Genomic DNA, 24066 nt, shown 5'->3' with positions numbered 1-24066 from the left:
TTCTTCCAGAGTCTACTATGTAACCTTCTTCTGTTGTTCCTTTTTCTCAGCTAAATACACAAATTAACAACAGCTTGACTGGACCATTAGTGAGTAGCCCTCACTTTAACTTCAGACTGTACCTTTCAATTACTTTTCCTGTGTTTTGAAACACATCCATTCTTTAAATATCACGAACTGCATAACAGGTTGAAGAAAGAAATCTGATTCACAAGTTTAGATTGTTTCAGATAAACTATCCAACAAGTTTCCCAAAGCATACTCAGTGATTAATTGAAAATGGCCTTTTGACTTTTCACCTTTCCATGAGATATGAATGTTTACTCTCAGTTTACTCAATGGTAGATGTGATCTTATCTAATTGAATTTGATTACTGGCTTTGTTGCTAATGTAATGAAGTATCAAAGGGATTTCAACCCTCTGCATGAAAATAGTGGATAAACGGACTGGAGAGAAATATTTTCCATGGTGTATTTGAGTGGAAGAACGGGTTTGAGGGGCTGAAGGACATGTTTCTATTATGAAGTTTATCTGCACTGAAATTTCTTGATATGCAACCATTAATTATGTGAGATGTTCTAAGTGTGTAACATTGTGCGACTCTCATGAATGGCATCTATGAAGATGAAACCAATAGGTTTTATAGTGAAAAAGAACTGATTAACAACTGTCCTTCTGCAGCCTGCTGGGGAAATGAATTCTGAAAGATGGCGATATTGAACTGGTCCTGCCCTCCCAGGGACAACACTGCAGGTCAATAAATACAGGCTTGCATGCATACCAATGTGTCTTAAAGTGCCAGTACAGGCCCTATGGACCAAATGGCTTCCACTTGTGCTGAAAGATTCTATGCGCAGACTTATAATTCACATAATGTTGGTCAAGATCCAACCAACATCATTGTGGGCGCATTTCCAATGGTAGGAGCTCAAGTGAAGACCTATCATCAACTCCTTGGAGGGACCTGGGACGAGAAATAAATGCCAGACTTGTCAGCGATACCCACACCCTGAGAATCACAAACTGTAATGGAAAATAGAGACTGCAGCTCAATGCTGCCCGCTGTAATGCCTTTAATTAATTTGAAAATGGTAACCTGTCATGGATTGGCCAGAGTGAAAATGCCTTGATCCTTGGACCTATCCTCCATGTACTTTTGCATTAAGCGAGAAAGGATTCTTGTTAAAGAAAAGCCGCTTTAACAAATCCTGCATTATTTACACGATATGGTCCTACAAAGCACCCTGTTTCACACAGTCTCGGGGCTGTAGCAGAATTCCAACGCACTCAGATTTTCTGGCAGATGTGGAGCCTTGATTTGGCCTCTTTCCAAATTTTGCAGGCAAGTCCTTTAGCACAGTCACAGCGCTGGAAAAGCTCTAAGCCGTGTGAACCTTTTCTCTTCTGCTTTGTACATACTTCTCCTTGACGAAGAACGGGCTTGCAGATCTTGGTCCAAAAGTGACGGGCGCAACAGAATCCTTCCGCACAATCAGAAGAGCGTAAACAGGAGTCCCCTTCGTGACCTACGCAATGAAAAGGACTTGTATTTATGTGTTTCTCTGAGCATTGGAAAAGTATGCTGCTAAGGCCCTTGGTGGTTACATATTCAGACAATAATATGTACTGAGCTGATGAAGATGCTAAGGAAAGGTGGAGTCTTAGTGGAGCAGAGAGAGAGGTGGAGTGTTTTCGGGAGAGAATTTCAAAGCTTGGGGTCTAGGTGGCTGAAGGCTAGCAATAGTTTGAGAAGAATGTTTAGGTACTGGGGAGATTGGAGACCAGATTTGGGGAATTGATTGTAGGATGTCTACCTGACCAGATGTTTAGAATTGCCAAGGGAAGGTGAGGCAAACTAATTGTAAGCTTTCTATAATGCATCAGAAAATGAAATAACCCTTGACTGTAAAGAGTTGAAATTCACTCCCTTTTTCCTAAGAAGCCTGATTCTTTGCTAGTTATTACCTCAAAGTATCAAGAAGCAACACCTGCAGAATATCATTTTATGAACATTCCCAAGAAAGTACAGGCCTGTCTTCAACGATTTACACCAATTCATGATTTACTTTTATACGAATCCACATTGAATACCACAAGCTGACGATTTGCAGTTGGTGAAAGCATAATCCTATTTTAAACCATAATTCCTTCAATTAGCTTTGAGAACTACACGTTGACTATTTTATACAAAAAAAAATCTTGTAAAAGTGAACAGGTCCTTCAGAAATAATCTAAATTTATGACTATGGAAGTGATTTAAAGAACTTGAATTCATATTTGTAATTGCTTATTCGAATTAAAGTGAGGCAAAGGGAGTGTTTGAACACATACTAAAGTATGACAAAGCAACCCAGATTACCCTAAATTGAGTTCACCTTTCTCATTGATATCCAAAATGATATCAGTTATGTATCCTTTATGAAGAGCAGATTTAGCAACTCTGCTGCAATGTATTCCTGGAAATGTCATCACATAACCTCTAGCTGATATCTTACCCTGTCCAAAAGCATTTACTCCATCCATTCCACTAATAACTACTACACAGAAATCATCAACGACAGTGAAGAATGCCAATCTCCTTCCATGTCCCTGTGTGATTTTTTTCCCCCTGTTGCTTCCACTAGATTATTGTGATCTAAAGATCCCAAAGTAATCCTGGAGCAGTGGTGGACATACAGAATTTGGGCCAAAGACAAAGGTAATGAATCTTGTTGAGCAGATGTCCCAGCATACAAATGGAGGCAGACCCTGTGACTGGGTTGTTGTCAAAATGGGGGATGTAGCTGGAGAGAATTATTAGGTCAAGGGTGGATCCCTGAGGACCCCAGATATAACATTGTGTGGGTGAGAGTTCTCTTACATCAGTCATTACTGGAGATATCACCTACTAATGGGAAAAAGGTCTTGGATGAACCTAGTCCAACTGATTATGTCAAGGACTGGAGAAAGGCTGAAGAGGAATAATGGATATGGTCATGTTCACAGGACGTGTGGTTCATTTGTAGATACTTATGTAAATCTGGTTAAATGATGTAACTACCACATGTAGCGACTTCCTCACTGTTGGAATAAGCACCCTCATTCAAAGCATTTGCATCTTTTAACAGTTATTGTAAGTAGAAGTCATCCAAAGGCTATGGGTATCCAAGATCCAGCTTAGGATACATGACACTAGTGATGAGGATGGGAAAACATAGAAATGTAGGAGCAGGAGTAGGCCATTCAGCCCTTCAGGCCTGCTTCACCATTTCTTCTGGGGAAGGTACAACCTGTGCAAAAGGGACGGGTTACAGCTGAACTGGAGGGGGACCAATATTCTTGCGGGCAGGTTTGCTAGACCTGTTGGGGAGGGTTTAAACTAGTTCGGCAGGGGGATGGAAACCCAAGCGATAGGTCAGAGGTTGGTGCATTTAGTGTACAAGTAGATGCAGCATGTAGAAGACTGTGATGAAGGATAGGCAGTTGAAAGGGCAAAATTGCAGTCAGTTCGATGGGCTGAAGTGTGCCTACTTTAATGCAAGAAGTATCAGGAACAAGGGTGATGAACTTAGAGCATGAGTAAGTAAATGGAACTATGATATGGTGGCCATTGCAGAAACTTGGCTGTCACAAGGGCAGGAATGGCTGCTGGATGTTCCGGGGTTTAGATGTTTCAAAAGGGACAGGGATGGAGGTAAAAGAGGTGGGGGAGTGGCTTTGCTGATCATGGACAGTGTCACAGATGTAGAAAGGGAGGATGTCCTGGAGAGATCATCCACTAAGTCAGTGTGGGTGTAAGTCAGAAACAGGAAGGGAGCGATCACAAGAAGGGAGTATTCTGCGGACTCCCCCAGTAGCAGCAGAGACACTGAGGAGCAGATTGGGAGGCAGATTTTGGAAAGGTACAAAAATAACAAGGTTGTTGTCATTGGTGATTTCAACTTTCCTAATATTGATTGGCACCTCCTTAGTGTAAAGGGGATAGATGGGGCAGAGTTTGTTAGGTGACACAGTATGTAGACAGGCCGACTGGAGGAGAGGCCATTCTGGACCTGGTACGAGGCAATGAGCCTAATCAGGTTTCAGATCTCTCAGTGGGAGAGCATTTTGGAGACAGTGACTGTAACTCCTTGACCTTTACCATAGCCTTGGAGAGGAATAGGAGCAGACGATATGGGAAAGTATTTAACTAGGGGAGGGGGAATTATGATGCTATTAGGCAGGAAATTGGGAGTGTAAATTGGGAACAGATGTTCTTGGGGAAGTGCACAACAGAAATGTGGAGGTTGTTTAGGGAGTACTTGCATGGGGCTCTGGATAGGTTTGTCCCATTGAGGCAGGGTAAGGATGGTAGAGTGAAGGAACCGTGGTTGACAAGAGACATAGAATATCTTGTCAAGAGGAAGAAAGAAGCTTACCTAAGGTTTAGAAAGCATGGATCAGACAGGACTCTGGAGAGTTACAAGGTAGCCAGGAGGGAGCTTAAGAATGGACTTAGGAGAGTTAGAAGGGCATGAGAAGACCTTGGTGAGTAGGATTAAAGAAAACCCCAAGGAGTTCTACACGTGTGTGAAGAATAGGAGGATGACCAGGATGAGGGTAGGACCGACCAGGAATGAAAGAGGAAACATGTGCCTGGAGTGGGAAGAGGTAGGGGAGGTCCTTAATGAATACTTTGCTTCAGTATTCACCAGTGAGAGAGACCTTGATGTTTGTGAGGATTGCATACAACAGGCTGATACAGTCGGGTATGTCGACATGAGGAAAGAGGGTGTGCTGGAACTCTTGAAAAACATTAGGATAGACAAGTCACCGAGGCCGGATGGGATATATCCAAGGTTATTATGGGAAATGAGGGAAGAGATTGCTGCGCCTTTGGTGATGATCTTTGCGTCCTCACTGGCCACAAGAGTAGTGCCAGATGATTGGAGGGTGGCAAATGTTGTTCCTTTGTTCAAGAAAGGGAGTAGGGATAACCCTGGGAATTACAGGCCAGTGAGCCTTACTTCAGTGATGGGCAAATTACTGGAGAAGATTCTTAGAGATAGGATTTATGGGCATTTGGAGAAGCATAGGCTGATTAGGGAGAGTCAGCATGGCTTTGTGAGGGGCAGTTCATGCCTCACGAGCCTGATTGAATTCTTTGAGGATGTTACAAAGCATATTGATGAAGGTAGAGCAGTGGATGTGGTGTACATGGATTTTAGTAAGGCGTTTGATAAGGTTCCTCATGGAAGGCTTATTCAAAAAGTCAGGAGGCATGAGATCCAGGGTAATTTAGCTGTGTGGATTCAGAATTAGCTCGCTCATAGAAGACAGAGGGTGGTTGTAGGTGGAGCGTATTCGGCTGGAGGTTGGTGACCAGTGGTGTTCTGCAGGGTTCTGTTCTGGGACCCCTGCTCTTTATGATTTTTATAAATGACTTGGTTGAGGATGTGGAAGGGTGGGTTAGTAAGTTTGCAGATGACATGAAGGTTGGTGGTGTTGTGGATAGAGTAGAAGGTTGCTGTAGATTACAGCAGGACATTGATAGGATGCAGAGCTGAGTGAGAAGTGGCAGATGGAGTTCAACCCGGATAAGTGTGAAGTGATACACTTTGGAAAATCGAATTTGAAGGCAGAATACAAGGCAGGATTCTTAGCAGTGTGGAGGAACAGAGGGATCTTGGGGTCCATGGTCATAGATCCCTCAAGGTTGCTGTGCAGATTGATGGGGTTGTTAAGAAGGCGTATGGTGTGTTGGCCTTCATTAGTCGGGGTATTGAGTTCAAGAGCCGCGAGGTGATGTTGCAGCTCTATGAAACTCTGGTTAGACCGCACTTGGAGTATGGTGTTCAGTTCTGGTTGCCTCATTATAGGAAGGATGAGGAAGCTTAAGAGAGGGTGCAGAAGAGATTTACCAGGATGCTGCCTGGATTGGAGATCAGGTCTTATAAGGATAGGTTGAGTGAGCTGGGGCTTTTCTCTTTGGAGAGGAGGAGGATGAGAGGTGACTTGATAGAGGTGTACAAGATGATAAGAGGCATAGATCGAGTGGACAGTCAGAGACTTTCTCTCAGGCCGAAAATAGCTAACATGAGGGGGCATAATTTTAAGGTGTTTAAAGGAAGGTAGAGGCGGGGTATCAGAGGTAAGTTTTTTACAGAGAGAGTGGTGGGTGCATGGAACGCACTGCCAGCAGAGGTGGTGGGGGCAGCTACATTAGGGACATTTAAGAGACTCACAGATAGCCACATGAATGATAGAAAAATGGAGAGCTATGTGGGAGGGAAGGATTAGATAGATCTTAGAGCAGGATAAAATGTCGGCACGACATCATGGGCCGAAGGGCCTGTACTGTGCTGTAATGTTCTATGTTCTATGTTAACACAATCATGGTCGATCATCCATTTCAGTGCCCTGTTCCTGCTTTCTCCCATATCCCCTGATCCCCTGATCCCCTGATCCCTTTAGCATTAAGAAATATATACATTTCCCTCTTGAATATATTTAATGAAATGAAAAAAATGAAGCAAGGGCAGGTGATAAAAACCATAGTGAAGACAACAAGAGGCTTCTCTTCCCTTTTAAGAAGCTGTAAACTTTTTGAGTATGAGAATTAGTACTTGGCCTAAAGCATAGCACAACAGACAAATGGAGTAGGAAATTCGTCCCAGAGACAACTTTATGTGAAGCAATAATCCACTGCATATAAAAACCCCATCTGGTGAAGCAAAGAATTTAGAAATCTGTATCAGCATAATTAAAGGGATAATGTCAGATTGGGATATTTAGTGGAGAAACCTTGTTAAACTCCCTCTAGTGACATTTTGCAACAGCAGCTTCTGAAATACGTTAAAAGTTATCTGCCGTTGCGGTGTAATTATGCTAGTCTGCTGTTTTGTCAACATATTGAATGATAAAAACATCATTAACCCTTCAGACATAGGTTGAGAAATTCTTTATTTGCTGGATTTTATTGGTAATCAATATGATAAATGACCAGAAACCAAACTGTATTTCTCTTTTGTATCCTCTCCTTGTAAACCAGGAATTCCCCCATGTGAGTTCTAATGTATGAATAGACTGGGCTAGAACAGAAAGAACAAATGGATTATTTTGTAGTTTCCCTAGAGTTTTAGCTAACACTTTAAAAAGCTAAACACTCTTGCTTCTGTCAATAAGTATCCAAGTTATTCCCAACAGCCTGGAATGGCTCTATATGTGACTGCAACAGTTTATGAAGTAATAGTAGATGAGCGGTTATTTTAGTGTTATATGGAGCAGCCTGCCAAATATAGATTGTGGGGTTGATGATTAAGGGTTCTGTTTCACTGAAAAGCATTGTAAAACCCATAATTAACTTCTATTTTAATTCAACTTCAAGTATCTCTTCAGTCTCCTGCCAGTTGTGGTAGTGAACTACAAAGACCACATGGGCAGCAGTTAATGTCCCTGTGATGTAACTTGATGCAACGTCATGGTGTTCTCACAACCCATGTACTGCCCATTGTGGCAATGTATCACCCACACTGATATAGTTTCAGCTTTGATTCCCCATGCACACAATACTGAAATTCCTCTTGGTGCCCAGATCTGATAGTGTAATTCTCACTCCTCAGGTAGGTCAGATGTGACACTTGGCCACATGTTCCTGAAAAAATTTGAGACTGAGTTTACTGATTCCAGTAGCCGGTATTTCAAGATTGCATTGGACAGAATTTAGCAAAGTTGCTCCATTAATGACAATGTCACTGACCTTTTTCACGTGATGGTTTAGCCTGGGTGTTGCCCACAATTTGCCAGTATCTGCCCTTGGATCCATGGTGACCGACCTTTTTTGAATGTTCTTGTATATCCCCAGTGGAGGTTCTGCGTTGAGCGCCCTCAAGAAGTGCTACACAAATTCCTGAGGGAAAGGACAACAATGGGAACAAGATTACCACACAGCCAAGAATTAACCACAGTTAATCCGCTGGCAAAACCTCAAGGCCATGCATGGGAGCACACGGGGGCTCTGCGTGAGTGGCAGAGGGAGTTCGCCACTTTAGAAACTACCCAACAGCTTGCACCCTCAGCCACCTCTCGCCCCATGTGTGGAAGAGACTGCAGTTCAGACATTGCACTCAGTACCATCTCAGAACTTATGAAGCTGTAGTGGAAGAACCATACCTCATTCTTGATGGCAAGGCACTGCATGAGATGAAGATATGTCATATACACAAATGTATTTGTTCATGCATGTAAGTTTATAAGTACATTTGAGCCTGTGCATGTGTGTATATGTATGTCTGTGTGTGTATGCAGGTGCATGTATGTGTGCGTGCACACATACATCTGTTTATAAGTGTACATAATCCCAGAGATGAAACTTCTGAAATGGTTCTGTAAATGGTGGAACTGGTTGCTAATTCAACAAGAAATTGCCAGCCATTTTAATAGTTTTTCTCTCCCCATTGACTTCAATATTTGGTGTTCTTCTTCATCCAGATTTTAGAAAAGATATTTCTGCAGTGCAGAATAGAGTTACTGCATTTAATTTTGAGGCTCCGTAATTCAGGAATCAGGTGCATTGACAACAAAGGGGCCATTGTGGTCTGGGAAGAGAGCAGTTAGTGAAGTTCTCCCCACCAGTCATTTCTCTAAAATGTAGCTATTCAACAGGTGCGACACAGAATGGCACTTGCACAGGTTTTGTTTTGAAATTATACACGAGGTTCAATTCCAATATCAATCTGCTACAGCTGTAGTAAGATGTTCCAGTGTTCTCTGCTCAGTCATCCATCTTCTTGAATGCCTGTGCCCAGTCTGTGATCCACAGTCATTCCAAGATTATTCCATTAGTAATCCTGTTGGGCAACTTTCAAGCACCTGGAATCCTACTTCTCAACAAGCTGGTGATTCATTTACCATTTCTTTGGAGATTATCAAATTCTCTTACATTCACTCATATCTTCTTTCATTACAGTTATACTAATGGCTATTACTTTCTGCTCAAATGAATGCAATTATTTAGTAACCCATTGCCTGATTTAGTTTTATAATGGGTTTAGCAATTTCCTTGGCTTCTTTCCTGGCTCACAAAATATTCCTGCTCCATATGAATCACTCCATCCATTTTTATCCAGTTATCCTTTCAGCCACATTGATGTTATATTTACAGTGCTTTAAGTTGTCTGCTGTGGGTAGTCCAGCTATCAGAAGCATACAGGAGGGCAGGGACCTCTGCTGCTTGATAGTCCATGAGTTTGTACAAGGTTCAAGGTCTTGATCTTCAAGCACTCTTTTCCTCAATGAAACAAAGAGTGTGGTACAGCAAGAAAGATACCACAAACATACCAAAACCTTATAAATCCACTGGAAAGATAAACAAACCAATGTCAATGCTTTTGGCATTAATCTTTCTGACTTCAAAATAGCAGAGGACTGGAGTGGGAAATGATGCTCTTTTAAAGGGTTAAATTATGTAGAAATGTTATTTGGAATGGTATGTGCTTAAGTTTAAAAGGTATGGGAGAGACGTGTCGGATAGGACCAAATAATTAGGGTATTTGATTGGATAATCACAGAAAAACTAGTCCCTCTCTTGAGAACAGGGATAAACTTAGAATCAGGCACTCCAAGAGTGAAAGCTAAAGACAATTTCTTTGGAAAATGGTTTAAAAATATCTAGAATTCTCTCTTCCCAAATGCTGTGGATTCTGGGCAAATTAACTTATTAGAACTGAAGGTGGCAGATTTTCATTAGGCAATGGTATCAAGACTTATGGAACACGTGAGTAAATTGAATTGTAGTAGAAGTGAGTTGTGATGTGATGGAATAGACTCGAGGGCCTGAATGGCCTGTCCTGTTATCCTTATGTTTTGCTCAGTTGTTTTGATTTGGCACAGTCCAGCCCTCTGCTCTAGTGAATAATGGCTCCAGATTGCCCTACACTCCTTCAAGGATATTGGTCCTAATTTCCCATCTTACCAGATTGCCCAACCATGCTGGCCTTTATAGATCATAGAAATTTAGGGCACAGAAGAAAACCATTTAGCCATACTGTCTTCCCTAGTACCATGTACTGGAGTGACTGTCTTTTACACTGGAGCAGAGGTCCATTCCCAAGTTCAACTGGTCTTTAAACTGCAGATATCACTTATTTCTGTGACCATCATAGACCATTAAACCACACCATTCTGAATCTGAATCAGAATCAGGTTTATTATCACCCACATATGTGGTGAAATGTGTTGTTTTGCGGCAGCAGTACAGTGCAAAGACATAAAACTTACCACAAGTGACAAAAATAAATAAATAGCACAAAAAAGGAATAATGTAGTATTCATGATTCATGGACCATTCAGAAATCTGATGGTGGAGGGGAAGAAGCTGTTCTGAAAACATTGAGTGTGTGTCTTCAGGCTCCTGTACCTCCTCCCCAGTGATAGTAACACGAAGATGGCATGTCCTGGATGGATGCTGCCTTCTTGAGGCACTGCCTCTTGAAGATGTTCTCGATGGCGCGGAGGGTTGTGCTTGTGATGGAGCTGGCTGAGTCTACAACCCTCTGCAGCCTCTTACAATCCTGGACATTGGAGCCTCCATACCAGGTAGTGATAAAACCAGTCGGAATGCTCTCCACCGTACATCTATAGAAATTTACAAGAGTCTTTGGTGACATCCCGAATCTCCTCAAACTCCTAATGAAGTAGACTGCTGCTTCTTTGTGATTGCTTCAGTGTGTTGGACCCTGGATAGATCCTCTGAGATGTTGACACCCAGGAACTTGAAGCTGCTCACCCTTTCCACTGCTGACCCTCTCAACGACGACTGGTGTGTGCTCTTCCGACAGAAGATTGAGGTGTGGAGACTGAAATTGAAGATGATGGCAGAAACTATTGAGTCTTCATAGGATCAGCACTCCTCTGACTGGTTGCTTTCCCCAATTGTTTTCAAAGATGGGTTACGATTAAGGAGCTAAGGAGATGAAAAGAAGAATTGATAGGCTGCTACTGTGGAATGGAAGAGTCCATGCAACATCATGATACATCTCTCTTGGCAGTGATATTGGTTTGCTCTTGGGGTGAACATCATATTAGTCTTTGCATAGTGATTCCTGATGGGATCATCTCCTCCCAATGGGCACCATTGCTCAAAGGACTAGGGGATGAAGGCAAGAGTCCAACAACACAATGTGGATTGCCTAACAAACACTTTGAGCAGGGGTGTCTGCTGGGCCTACAGAACCAGTTGATTCATCCTTCTACATCAGCCTCTGGTGCTGTGGCCATGGTGAGTCTTGCAGATGGAGCAGTAACCACTTGCTGAAGGGTATTGGCTTTAACAGCAACACATCATCAGCCTGGATGAAATCCAGAAGACTTTTAAAGCAATTATGGGAAGGAAATTGACTCAACCAACATTCCTCAAGTGATCTCCACCTTAAACATACTGTGCAAGTTAAATATCCACTTATTATAAATGGATGCTTGTGGTAACTATAGGAAGTCGGGAAGTGCAAGGGTGTGATTTTTTTTCCATGTCCAACACTTCAGAAATCAAATTCTTTGCTGTTTTATTTTACAATGCACAGTGTCCGATGGAACTATAAGAACTGCACATGATGCACATATGTGATCTGATCATTCTGCATTTTTCTTCCTTGAACCATAATGTGCTCAGTTGCTGTGACTGCTGTAATATTTCTGTAGCAACCCCAGCTGTTGCTCCTTTGTGAGGGTAACTGGTTTGCCCTCCTCCAGTGGACTGTCTCACTGCTGAGCATCCTGGAATTTGTAGCAGAGAACTGGAAGAAAGTGGTGTCTCCTTTCACTGGAAAGCTTCATGCACTGTCCATTGTGTGCATGATCGCTGAGCCCAACCATCCTCAGTGGTCATGTGCGGTCCTTGTGATCCATCACTGAACTTAGTCAGCAAGCACTCATCAACAGATTGCTTGTGTTTTGCCACAGTTACAGTCTGCATTGCAGTGCAAACCCTAGCACTGGAGGACAGCCACACACAGGGCTAGCCCAGTCCAGCAAGGCCCACTGACAGTCTGCCAGATAGAAGCCAGATGGGAAGACCAGACGAGTTGGGCTAAGGACCTTGCCTGGTGATGTCAATCTCCACTTCTCAAGCCAGGGTATCTCCTCTGTACAGTCCTGTTGTGGGAGCTTGCACCACTGTAGGTGCCTCAAGGCAGCAGTTGGACTCAGAAGATCAGACTAGGATTGGTTTAATATTCTTGCTTGCTCGTTGCAACTTTGCCTCATGTTTCAAGGACAGAACAATGCTGGGCACTATGCTTGAAATGTTGGTGAAAAGGACACACATCACTGAACGTAACTGCACACTGAGTTTAGTACATGTTGGTGCGTGGTCAACACCACTGTCAATGTGTCCCAGCTGAGAGCCTCCTCAGAATAAGCCAGCGTACTCAGGCAAAGGAAACTTCAGTAAATGCACAGTGTGGATTTTGGAAATGAAAATGAGTGGAAATTACTTAAAATGTCTACTCCACTGATATGAGTCTTGGTAATACTGAGGCAGACTTTCCATTTCTCCTCCCCATGACCAATTGTTTACAGAACAAATCCTGAAACTGTGGGTTCTTATGTTAACCATGCAGTAGGGAGGCAGCTGCTCATCATGTTCTGCTCCCAGCCGCAGGAGGCACTCCGCAACCTCGGATTTATTTGCATTTATGCAATGATTATCCACACCCTCATGTTCTATAGCCACAGAATATTTTAAGATCACACCACATTCTTCATGGGTTTCACAACCAAATTCCTAAACTCGCTGGGCAAGCTCTGTGAATGATTTCACAACTGTGTCTGCCTATGCCCTCCTCATTAGGGTCTATAGCAGAGCACAACCCTGCTGCAGTTCTCCAGCAGATAGATTAGGCTCTATCTGGTGAAGGAACAGCCACACACTTGATTGAATGGAGAGGATTGGTCATGGGGAAACAATAACTATAAAGTAATTTACATTTATTGGATTATTGTTTGCAGGCACGGTAGTGTAGCAGTTAGTGTAACGCTATTACAGCGCCAGTGACACGGGTTCAAATCTGGCCATTGTCTGTAAGCAGTTTGTATGTTCTCCCCGTGTCTGCGTGGGTTTCCTCCGGGTGCTCCGGTTTCCTCCCACATGCCAAAGACGTGTGGGTTAGGAAGTTATGGGCATGCTATGTTGGCACCAGAAGCACGGCGACACTTGTGGGCCAGCCCCAGAACATTCTATGCAAAAGATGCATTCCACTCTGTGTTTCGATGTACCTTATCTTACCTTAATAACTTAACCTTTTAAGTGTTTCTAAATGATTAAAATTCTGAATGTTGCTTTGTTTTGTCAATAACTTTTGGTTTAAGAATTTATATTTTTATTAATAATTTAATAATTTATTTTTAAGTTTTTTGTTTACTTGCTTTTGAATTGTTTGACAATGTTTCTGAACATTTTATAGGTGGAGCTTGTTTCATCTCACCCACCTGAATGCATGACATCACAGAAAGCCGGTTATTTTGGACCCAAACTTTACTTATTGACAGGTCACTATCTCTGGACAACAAAAGGTAATCAGAATGTACGTTGGTAGCTAGCAGCAAGCTCTAGCCCATTTCATTCTAGCTGGCAAATCACACAATAAAGCCCAAACTATAGGGTTAACCTATGCATGAACAGTGTTGGGAACACTTCTGATACCATATCCATTCAGATTCTGCAAAGACATTTCTGTGACTGCATAAAACAGCCAAAAAAACTTGTTGAATAAGTTAATGGGGCTTGATGGGTGGGTCAGGTCCCACGCCCGAAAATATGTTGCCTTGAATGCAGCAGGGGATCAGATTACCAGGTGTAAATGGAGGTTAAACAGATGAAGGGTCTCGGCCTGAAACGTCAACTGTTTTTTTTCCCTCCAGAGATGCTGCCTGACCTGCAGAATTCCTTAAGACTGTCTCATTAACACTCCTCCCAGACTTTTCATCCAAGCTAGCCTTTAAACACTCAGCAAGATCCCACAAAGGGTCTGGCCCCCACCATCAGTATTTCCCACCCATTCATAGCGTGGTAAGATATTCTGCTTCAGTGATATTGGTTTAGGGATAAGTGTTGACCAGGGCAAATAGTTCCATGGAAACAATCAAGTTCACCTGGCTGAATCCATAACAGCTCCAACAATGCAGCGCCTCAAACCGCAATGCTGCCTCAGTTCAGCACCTGCAACAATGCAGCACTCTCTCAGTGCAGCATCTCTACCAGTGCAGTGTTGCCTCAGTACAATGCAGCACTGAGGGGACAAACTGTCTGTTTTACACTTCTGTGCCCCCATACCTGATACCTTTGGCCAGTTAATGGCCCCTTTCTGTGTCTTTATTTCTCCCCAGGTTACAAACACCTGACTTATGGACACCCCATACAAAAGAACAAGTATTTGGGAGACCGGCAGGGTGGATTTTCTGGCTGCTTTGGGGCTGCAGGCATCTTCTGTCAGGTCAGAACGGGACAGTTCCACGTACCTTCTCTCCCCACCCACCCCTGAGTTGCAACGACTGGGGACTGGGTGGAGCCGAGCAGGGCTGGGAGTGCCAAGCAGATTCACTCGCTCACTCACTGAGTCCATGAGGCTGGCTAGCAGCCACTCTTCCTGTGCCTGCTCATTCTCCAATCAGAGTTCTTTCTGCTCGTTTCCGATTTATGAATAGTTCGGGTTGCAAACAGTTCTCAGGAACAGAACCCTGTCGTAACCTGGGGGCTTCCTGTACTATGACCCACAAAGCAGGGAAATCAAAGTCCACACACCATTACTGCAGTAGTTCCCAGGGCAACACATGGAGTCTCTGTGGCATCGCTTCTTCCTTCGTCTGCAGGAGAGGCAAGTCGGGTAGCCTTGGTGGTGTGAGTGGTGACAGTAGCCACTTGGTGCACACTCCTTATCACTGCTGCATGCTTGTTTCTGAAGGATACCAAATAAAACACAATGTAAATCATTAATACATGATAAAAAAAATAGTCAAAAGGTGTGAAACAAATGCTGCAGATAGTTCTGGGGAGGGGCTAGAGGGGAGACCATGGTGGGGTGATGGTGGGTGAGGGGGAAGATTGTTCAAAATCCACTCAGCACTTTGCCCTGAAGGGGAGAATATCAGGTTTTGATGCGCTGCTGGTTGTAAAGAGTGGCTGCACTCAGTAATTTACCTCACGTTATTGAGCGCCTGTGAAAGATAGCTTTGTCTGAAATCATTTTCACACAGATATCCTCTTCTTATCTCATTCACAGTGTCATGTCCCCTCATACAAAGTCCCCTTGCTCCACAGCAACCATCACAGACTTTGCTTTATTATTTGCTGTTGGGTATGAGATAGTGGAGGGAACAGGAGGATAATTAACACAACACCATCATAGCTGGAAGAGTCATGGCAGACTTGAATAACAACTGTCCCAAGATAACAACGTAACTCCTCAAACTACACTGACAACACTTCCGCGGGCTGAGTTGGAAAAACTTAAGTGTCTTTTTACACTGAATGTATAATTACATTCATAAACCTATCTATTATAATACATAAAAAATGTAACAAACTAAATGTTTTCCCAGTCAACTTTAATATGAAAATTTCTTATATAAACAAACCACAATCTGACTTGTCAGTGACAGCTCTGCTGCGCCATCATTGCTGGGAGGGCATAATTACAGTTTACAGGTTTATAAAAGACAGGAAAGGATTTGTATTGAGATAAGGTCTTCCATGACTTCAGATCACATCCCAGAGCACTTCATAATCAATGAAGTAATGAAGTATTTTGGAATTGTCATGTCTGTCAGAATGCAGCTATTTTGTGCACAGCTTGGTCCCTCAAACGGAACTGGTACCAGATCATCTGTCAGTATGAATTTGGATATGGAGAAGTACAGCCAAATTTCATAATAAATGCAAGAATACAGATTTATAATATGGGTATAAAATAAAAACATACATATAATTTCAAAATGGAGACATTATTACACGTTCCTAGTCTAATTATTCCCTTACATTTAATTCAACATCTAAAGCCCACGCACTATTTTGATTCATCTTGGAACTGCACACATCACTAAGCTAGACATCTTAAAACAAATTAATTCTTTGTTCTGCATTTTCAAAATATATATTTAAACTTTTGAGAAATCTGGCAAATATTTTTAATTTAGTGTTACCTGTAATGCCTACGTTTTCAACTTACTGACTAAATAAATATCAAAAAGCTCAAATTTTTGTCTGAGGGTGTGATCTTGGCTTTAGCCAATCTTCATTAAATGACTTTTGCTGAATTGAATAAATTATTTTTATTTTCAATTATGATATCAAATGGGTCTTGGAAGTAATTTTAATGTGAACGAATGTTGTTAAATGCATTGGGTGAAGAATTGTTTCTTATTCAAGAGTTTGTTTGTGAATCTGCTAATCTAATATCATGACCAGTTACTCTGCACTGTGAATCCCAAAATCTCATCTGTGCAGACAATTATCACTTGCCTTGACAATCACCAATGGTGCTGAATTGTCTTTACACCTGTTAACCAACTTGTTTTCATCGTTTTATATTCATTAATTCCATGCATGTAGATATGATGCATCCCAGTGGGTACAAATTCCTCCTTGGTCACCTGACAAATATGCAATAGGGAATGTACTCGAGTTCTGAAATTTGGCTCCCATTGCAAAAAGAGGCTACAATATGCAGTTGCCACAATAAATCACATTTAGCAAAGTACAACTGAGAATGCTCTCTTTATCCTAAACGTCCCTCTGCCACCTTTGCTGTAACTTAAAACTAACTTTTACTCTCTTTCCCAGTTCTAGTGAAGGGTCTTTGACCTGAAACACAAACTCTGCTTCTCTTTCTACAGACGCTGATGTTTCTAGCACTTCCTGGTTTTCTTTCTGATTTCTGGCATCTGCAGGTTTTAAATTTCTTCCCCAGTAAATTTCTTCCCCCTGATGTGCCAGTAAATGTAACAGGTTTGAGAGAAAACAGTGATTTGGAGCCAATGATTCTGAAGATGACCTTAGCTTGCTCTGATGCCAATCTCTTCTTCAGGGGCAAAAACCAGGCAACGATCTTAAAGGGAGCAAAAAACAAACTGCTGAAGGAAGTCAGCAGGTTAAGCAGCATCTGTGGAGGCAAAGGGCTGGTTGACATTTCCTGTTGAGACCCTACATCAGGACTGCATCCCTCTGCCTCCACAGATGCTGACTGACCCGCTGAGTTCCTTCAGCAGTTTGTCTTTTGCTCCTGATTCCAGCATCTGCAGTCTCTTGCATCTCGATCTTAAAGGGATGTCCGATCGAACGTTTTTCTGTTTTATTTACCACGTCCAAATCCCAGGCTGCCCCAAAGCAATGATATCAGTGATCATTTAGTATATGGTATAAAAAATGATTAATGACTATAATATTACAATCTGGTTGAAGGATTCAAAGAGAAATCATAAATCAATTTCTTTCTCGCTTCTCATAGTGCAATGATTAGATTATCATTTTATAATCACTGCCGTGTATATGTGATTCTTTCTAAAGAGGCTGTACAGAAAATCCCCTGGAGATCCACAGCAAAATCCATTATACCTTTTCATGAAGTTTGGGACTGCATAGCTACAATGCTGTAGGGAGTAATTCTATCCATTTACAGTCAGTAGTGTGGATCTTAGCTCTGTTGTACTACCTCTGCCTCTGAGTTGAAAGATTATGGCTTCATGCTCTATGCTAGAGACTTGAGCACATATTCCAGACTAATACCACAGTGTGAGAGGTGCTGTTATTATTCAGCTGTGTATTTATTAAAAGTTGCTGATGATGCAAAGAAAACTGAAAAAGTAAATTGTGATTAGGACACAAGAGACTAGAAATGAGATCTGGTACACCAAAACAGCAAGTGCTGCAAAATGATTGCAAGAATTGCTGAAAGCAAGTGTACAGTGATGTTAACATAGCTTCCACCTGCATAAGACATAGGAGCAGAATTAGGCCATTCGGCCCATTGAGTCTGTTCTGCCATTCGATCATGGCTGATTTATTATTCCCTGTCAACCCCATTCTCCCGCCTCACATCACTTAAACAATACATTGATTGTCCACTCTTCCTATATCACATTTCTCCATATTATAATCCATATCATTTAGTTTTATTCATTCACTTAATCTGTTTATATCCTCTAGCAACTTCTTTGCTATGAATTTGGAAAGAGTGTTAGGTGATCCAAAATCAACATTACATGAAGTAGATTCTGCCAGCAATTATTTCTGAGAGAAATTGCAATATTTCAAAATTTGAATTCAAGCTATGATCCATGTTATTATAGAACATAGAACAGTAAAGCACAGGAACAGGCCTTTTGGCCCACAATATCTGTGCCAAGCATGATACCAATTTAAACTAATCCCTTCTGCCTGCAGGTGATCCCTATCCCTCCATTCTCTGCATGTCCATGTGCTTATCTAAAAGTCTCTCGAACGCCACTATTATATCTGCTTCTACCACCATCCCTGCCAGCGCATTCCAGGTACCTGCCACTCTGTGGGTAAAAGATTTGCCCCACACATCTCCCTTTAAACTTTCCCCATCTCATTTTAAAGCTATGCCCTCCAGTATTTGATATTTCTACCCTGGGAGAAAGATTTTGGCTGTCTACCCTATCTATGCCTCTCTTAATTTTATAAACTTCTATATTACATCCAATATATACCCAGCTATAGATGTGCGTTCAGTGATGTCAATCGTTGTGCAACTCATATTTCAACCCCCTGTTCCCAGGACCTGAACATGTCTGTTGATTGAGCAGTCACAAATAAACAGGAGCAGCATCACTGTAACTGAGCTTCTGCCACTTTGCTGTGTAGTACTCACAGAAGATCATCAGTCCTTGAAGGTACAATCACAATGGCAGCCAGACACCAGGGGTGCAGAGGCTGCTAAGGAGGAGAGGATCTTCACAATTGTGCATCCCTGTGCTTCCAGCCCCAGGACTGATCGTGAATACTTCTTGTCTTTATTAGTTACATTTTTCTAAAAAAAAATGTGTTAATTTGAATGCAGACTGAGCACTTTAGAACGTGCATGACTAGTCTGCAGTGAGTTTGGGAGTTGCTTTGTTTGGTATCCCAGTGTTCAACAGAGTAATCCTAGAAATGGTTCATTACTAAATAAAACAGAAGGTCATGCTCTTTGTTAATTTGCAACTGTTCAATGAACAGGCATGTTCAGGTCCTTGGGAACAAGAGTTGCACAATGATCGACATCACTAAATGATTTGTAGCCGGGTAAACATTGGACGTAATAATGTGGAACATAGCTTGACATGCCTGTCAAATTTTGAATTGCTGCAATTTTACTCAGAAGTGACTGCTAACAGAATCTACTTCATGTGACCTTGATTTGGATCACATAACACTTTTTCCAAATTCTTAGCAAAGGAGTTGCAAGGGGATATAAACAGGCTAAGTGAGTGGACGAAACTAAGTCACATGGATTATAATATGGAGAAATGTGATGCAGGAAGAGAAGTAAATAAATATATTATTTAAGTGATGTGAGACTGTTGAATGCTGCTGTTCAGAGTGAACTTTGTGTCATACTGGAAATTAGCAGGTACTGCAAGTAATTGAGAAGGTAACTGGAATGTTGGCCTTTAAGGTGACTGGAATACAAAATTGGGGAAGTTTTGTTACAAATGCACAGGAATTAGGTGAGATCACACCTGGGGTATTGTGTACAGTTGTAGTCTTCTTACTTAAGGAAGGATATACTTGCCTTGGAGGCAGTACGGAGAAGTCCACCTGATTGATGCTAGGTATGAAGAAATAATTTTATGAGGAATGAACAAACGGATGGGAGATATTACACTCAGGAGTTGAGATGAATGGAAAGCAATCTTATTGAAAAATAAGATCCCAAGCAGCTTGACAGGATAGATTCTGAGAAGATGTTTCCTCTGGTGGGTAACCTTGAACTAGGAAGCAAGGCCTTGGGACAAGAAATTGGCCTTATAAGACTAAAGAGGAGGAATTCTTTCTGTCAGAGGATTGTGCATCTTTTGTCTTCTGTACTTCATGAGGTGATGGGGGCTGAGTCATTAAGTATTTTCTGGATTACAAGGAAACCAAGTGTAATGAGGACCGAGCCTGAAAATGAATTGAGACCTTGATCTTACTGAATGGTCGGGCAGGCTTGTAGGGATGTTTATTCTACTTGTAGTTCCGATATTCTTATCAGGCTGTTAAACTGAGATCCCTGTCTACCTTTTCAAGTGGAGATAAGTTTCCCTGGCACAAGTAAGGTGTACTATTTATTCATGCATGGGAAGTGGACATCACTGGGATATATTGTCTATCCCTAATTGTCCCTGAAATAAGGAAGCAGTTATGAGTCAACCATATTCTTGGATTGGAGTCATATATACTGTAGGTCAAGTAAGAATAGCAGATTTCTTTCTCTGAAGGACATTAGTGAACTGAATAAGTTCTTGCAACAATTCAGCAGTTTCTAGACCTTTGTAACTCAGACTAGTTTAATTTTAATTCCATTTTCATTTCTTCTTCAAACTTCTACAGATGTACTGTTGAAAGTATCCTGACTGGTTGCTTCATAGGTCTGGTATGGCAATTCAAATGCACAAGAACATAAGAAGTTGCAGAGAGTAGTGGACTTAGCCCAATACATCACATGCACATCCCTCTGCACCATCGGTAGTATCTACAGGAGGTGCTGCCTCAAGAAGACAACATCCATCATCAAAGATCCCCATCATCTGGGCCATGTCATCTTCTCGCAGCTACCACTGGGCAGGAGGTATAGAAGCCTGAAGTCCCACACCACCAGGTTCAAGAACAGTTACTTCCCTTCAACCATTTGGTTCCTGAATCAACCGCCACAATCCTAATCACTACAGCTTAGCAACATTATGACTACTTTGATCATTTTGCACTAAAATGGACTTTGTATTGTTTTTGCTCTAATTCTTTTTCTTGTAAAAATTGTGCATAATTCATGTTTACTTTATGTTTTTCATGTGAATGCTACTTATATAATGCTATGTGCCTGCGATGCTGCTGCATGTAAGTTTTTCATTGCACCTGTGCTTACATAGAACATAGAACATAGAACACTACAGCACAGTACAGGCTCTTCGGCCCACAATGTTGTGCCGACATGTACCTGTGCATATGGCAATAGATTCAACTTTGAGTTTGATTTAATTATTTCTTCAGTGGAACTGAATTTTTGAAGAAGAGTTCAACACACAAGACTTCACAGCTTCTAAAGTCAAGCAAAATAATGAACAATATGATTTACAAATAAAATGGTTAAAATACAATAAAGTACACTGATATTAAATTTGTAAAAAAAATTAAGATCAGTTCTGATTTTCATAAACTCTGGAAGTTTGTAACATTGGGATTATCATTCTGCCCACCTCACCACCCTTATTAAATAACATCCATTATGTCAGAGTTCCCTTGGCAATTTTTGCATTTATTTCATTGTACTCGACACCAAGCATTCATAGCTTGAAAGTGGACTGCAGCAGAAATATCAGACTCTGAACTGAGGCTTTGGCAGAAAGGTGACTGAAGACTATTATTCAAAGGTTTTTTTTCTGTTTGTGTTCCCTTACTGATTAATTGGCTGAGAAACAACACGATCCACACAAGAGTGAGCTTCCTATTCACAACCCCCTTACTAATTTCAATGGGATAAAGTTCCTATTGTGAGCAGTCTGTTCCACTTGCAAATAATGCTCTTCTTTGGCTAAGTTCTTTCCCAATAATCTAAAGTGCTATCATGCTCAAAAATATTGCACAACACTCTAAATACTTGCTTCTTTTTGCATTATGTTATGTTCAACAAGTAAGTCTTTCTTTCCTGAGGTTATGAAATCCATCATGCTATTTCATTAATCCCACTGGGAACACACTGAGTGTGGCTGAGACACTGGTCAGTCGGCTGACCTACTTCCACATCACTGCCAAAGCTGCTCCGTGTCAACCTCAGGGAGTTGGACTCATACACTTCAAGAATGACTTTCCTACTTCTCCTTGCCAATATGGCTGGTCCATATTGACAAAGACAAACAAAGAGAAAGTAATAAAGTGGGCGGAAAAGTGATCAAACACAGAATCATGGAGTCATCCAGTTATACAGCATGGAGACAGATCCTTCAGTCCAACACGTGCAGTTGGTGAAACTCTGCCTCCCAGCTCCAATGACCCAGGTCCAATCCTGACATATGGTGTTGTTGGTGTTGGTCCTCTCTCCCCCTTCCTTCTCCCCCCCTCCCCCCTCTCTCTCTCCCCCCTCCCCCCCTCCCCCCCGGGTTTCCACCAGGTTCTCTGCTTTCATCCAACATGGCAAGGACATGTGGGCTGGTAGGTTAATTGGCCCTGGTATAGGTGGGATAACATTGTGGGGAGAATAGATTACAGTGAAAATTAGCAAGGGAATGGCATTGCTCTGTGAGCTGGCATAGATTTGATGGGCTGAATAATCTCTTTCTATACATAAAGAATCATAGAGTTATGCAGCACGGAAACAGGCCCTTCAGCCCAACTCACCCATGCTGACCAAGTTGCCTAACTGAGCTAGTCCGACTTGCTTGTGTTTGGCCCATATCCCTCTAAACCTTTCCTATCCACGTGACTCTCCAAGTGCCTTTTAAATGTCATAATTTTACCCACCTCCGACATTTCCTCTGGCAGATTGTTCCACATACTCACCACCCTCTGCATGAAAAAGTTGCCCCTCAGGCCCTTTTTAAATCTTTCCCCTCTCACTTTATACCTACTCCCTCTAGTTTTGGACTCCATATCCTGGGGGAAAGACTGTGGCTATTCGCCTTATCTACGTCCCTTGTGATTTTATATACCTCTAAAAGGTCACCACCCAGCCTCCTAAGATAAGATAAGATGTTTATTGATTAGTCACATGTACATCGAAATACACCGTGAAATGCATCTTTTGCATAGAGTTTTCTGGGGGCAGCCCACAAGTGTCACCATGCTTCCGGAGCCAACATAGCATGCACACAGCTCCTAAGCTGTACATCTTTGGAATGTGGGAGGAAACTGGAGCACCCAGAGGAAACCCATGCAGACATGGGGAGAATGTACAAACTCCTTACAGACAGTGGCCGGAATTTAACCCGGGCCGCTGGCGCTGTAATAGTGTAACGCTAACTGCTACACTACCTTGCCCCACACTCTGGGAAAAAAAGTTCTAGCCTATCCAGACTCTCCTGATACATAAGCCCTCCAGTCCCGGGAACATCTTTGTATATCTTTTTTGCACCCTCTCCAGTTTAATGATATATGAACTTGGAGAAAAGAAATTCAAACATACCACATCGCTTAGTAATACTGAGCATCAGTACTCAACATAACAAACCATAAAATCTCCAGCATCTCCAGTGATGAATAGCTAACAAGGAACTGGGTCATGGTTCCATAATTTGCCTCCTGATCTGAACTGGAATGTTATGGACTTGCTGCATCATCTGATGTAGGAAGGGCAAGAACAAACTGATTTTCCTGCCCCAGGCTATTAGCCACTGACCACTTGGGAAATCTAGACATGGAAGAAATTGGTCAAATACAGTGGTGTAGCAGTTAGCGTAATGCTATTACAGCGCCAGCGACCCGGGTTCAATTCCCGCGCTGTCTGTAAGGAGTTTGTACGTTATTTCAATACCTACAGTACAGAATGGCACTGCTATCATCACACACTGCTCTAATGCCTAGGTGTCATTGCTTTGTTCCATTTAAGAAAGGTGCACAAAAGGTTAGATTATTGAAATTAATGAGACACAATGTCACTAGATTTCTGTGGAATATAACATGCATAGAACTACTCTGAACATGTTATTTTCTCTCTTTTACAACATTCCCCTTTATCACTGGCAATGTTTGGGAAGTTTAGTGTAACGCTATTACAGCACCAGTGACCTGGGTTCAATTCCACCACTGTCTGTAAGGAGTTTGTACGTTCTCCCTGTGTCTGCGTGGGTTTCCTCCGGGTGCTCTGGTTTCCTCCCACATTCCAAAGATGTACAGGTTAGGAGCTGTGGACATGCTCTGT

At 42.0% G+C, this 24066-nt stretch overlaps 1 protein-coding gene across 1 annotated transcript in view; it reads right to left on the bottom strand.

The window, feature by feature from the left end:
- Window positions 1-273: 273 nt before the first annotated feature.
- Window positions 274-24066, bottom strand: part of dkk2 (dickkopf WNT signaling pathway inhibitor 2) — a 34922-nt gene continuing 11129 nt past the window's right edge. Inside the window, exons 2-4 of the mRNA XM_052009159.1 lie at window positions 14757-14910; window positions 7719-7868; window positions 274-1527 (exon numbers count right to left, since the gene is read on the bottom strand). Of these exons, the coding sequence (XP_051865119.1) occupies window positions 1289-1527; window positions 7719-7868; window positions 14757-14910 (543 nt within the window). The 3' untranslated portion in view covers window positions 274-1288. The remainder of the gene's footprint in view (window positions 1528-7718; window positions 7869-14756; window positions 14911-24066) is intronic.

Source organism: Pristis pectinata, chromosome 2 (genome assembly GCF_009764475.1).
Source record: "Pristis pectinata isolate sPriPec2 chromosome 2, sPriPec2.1.pri, whole genome shotgun sequence".
NCBI classification, from domain to species: domain Eukaryota; kingdom Metazoa; phylum Chordata; class Chondrichthyes; order Rhinopristiformes; family Pristidae; genus Pristis; species Pristis pectinata.
This window is presented reverse-complemented; position numbering and strand designations above follow the sequence as displayed.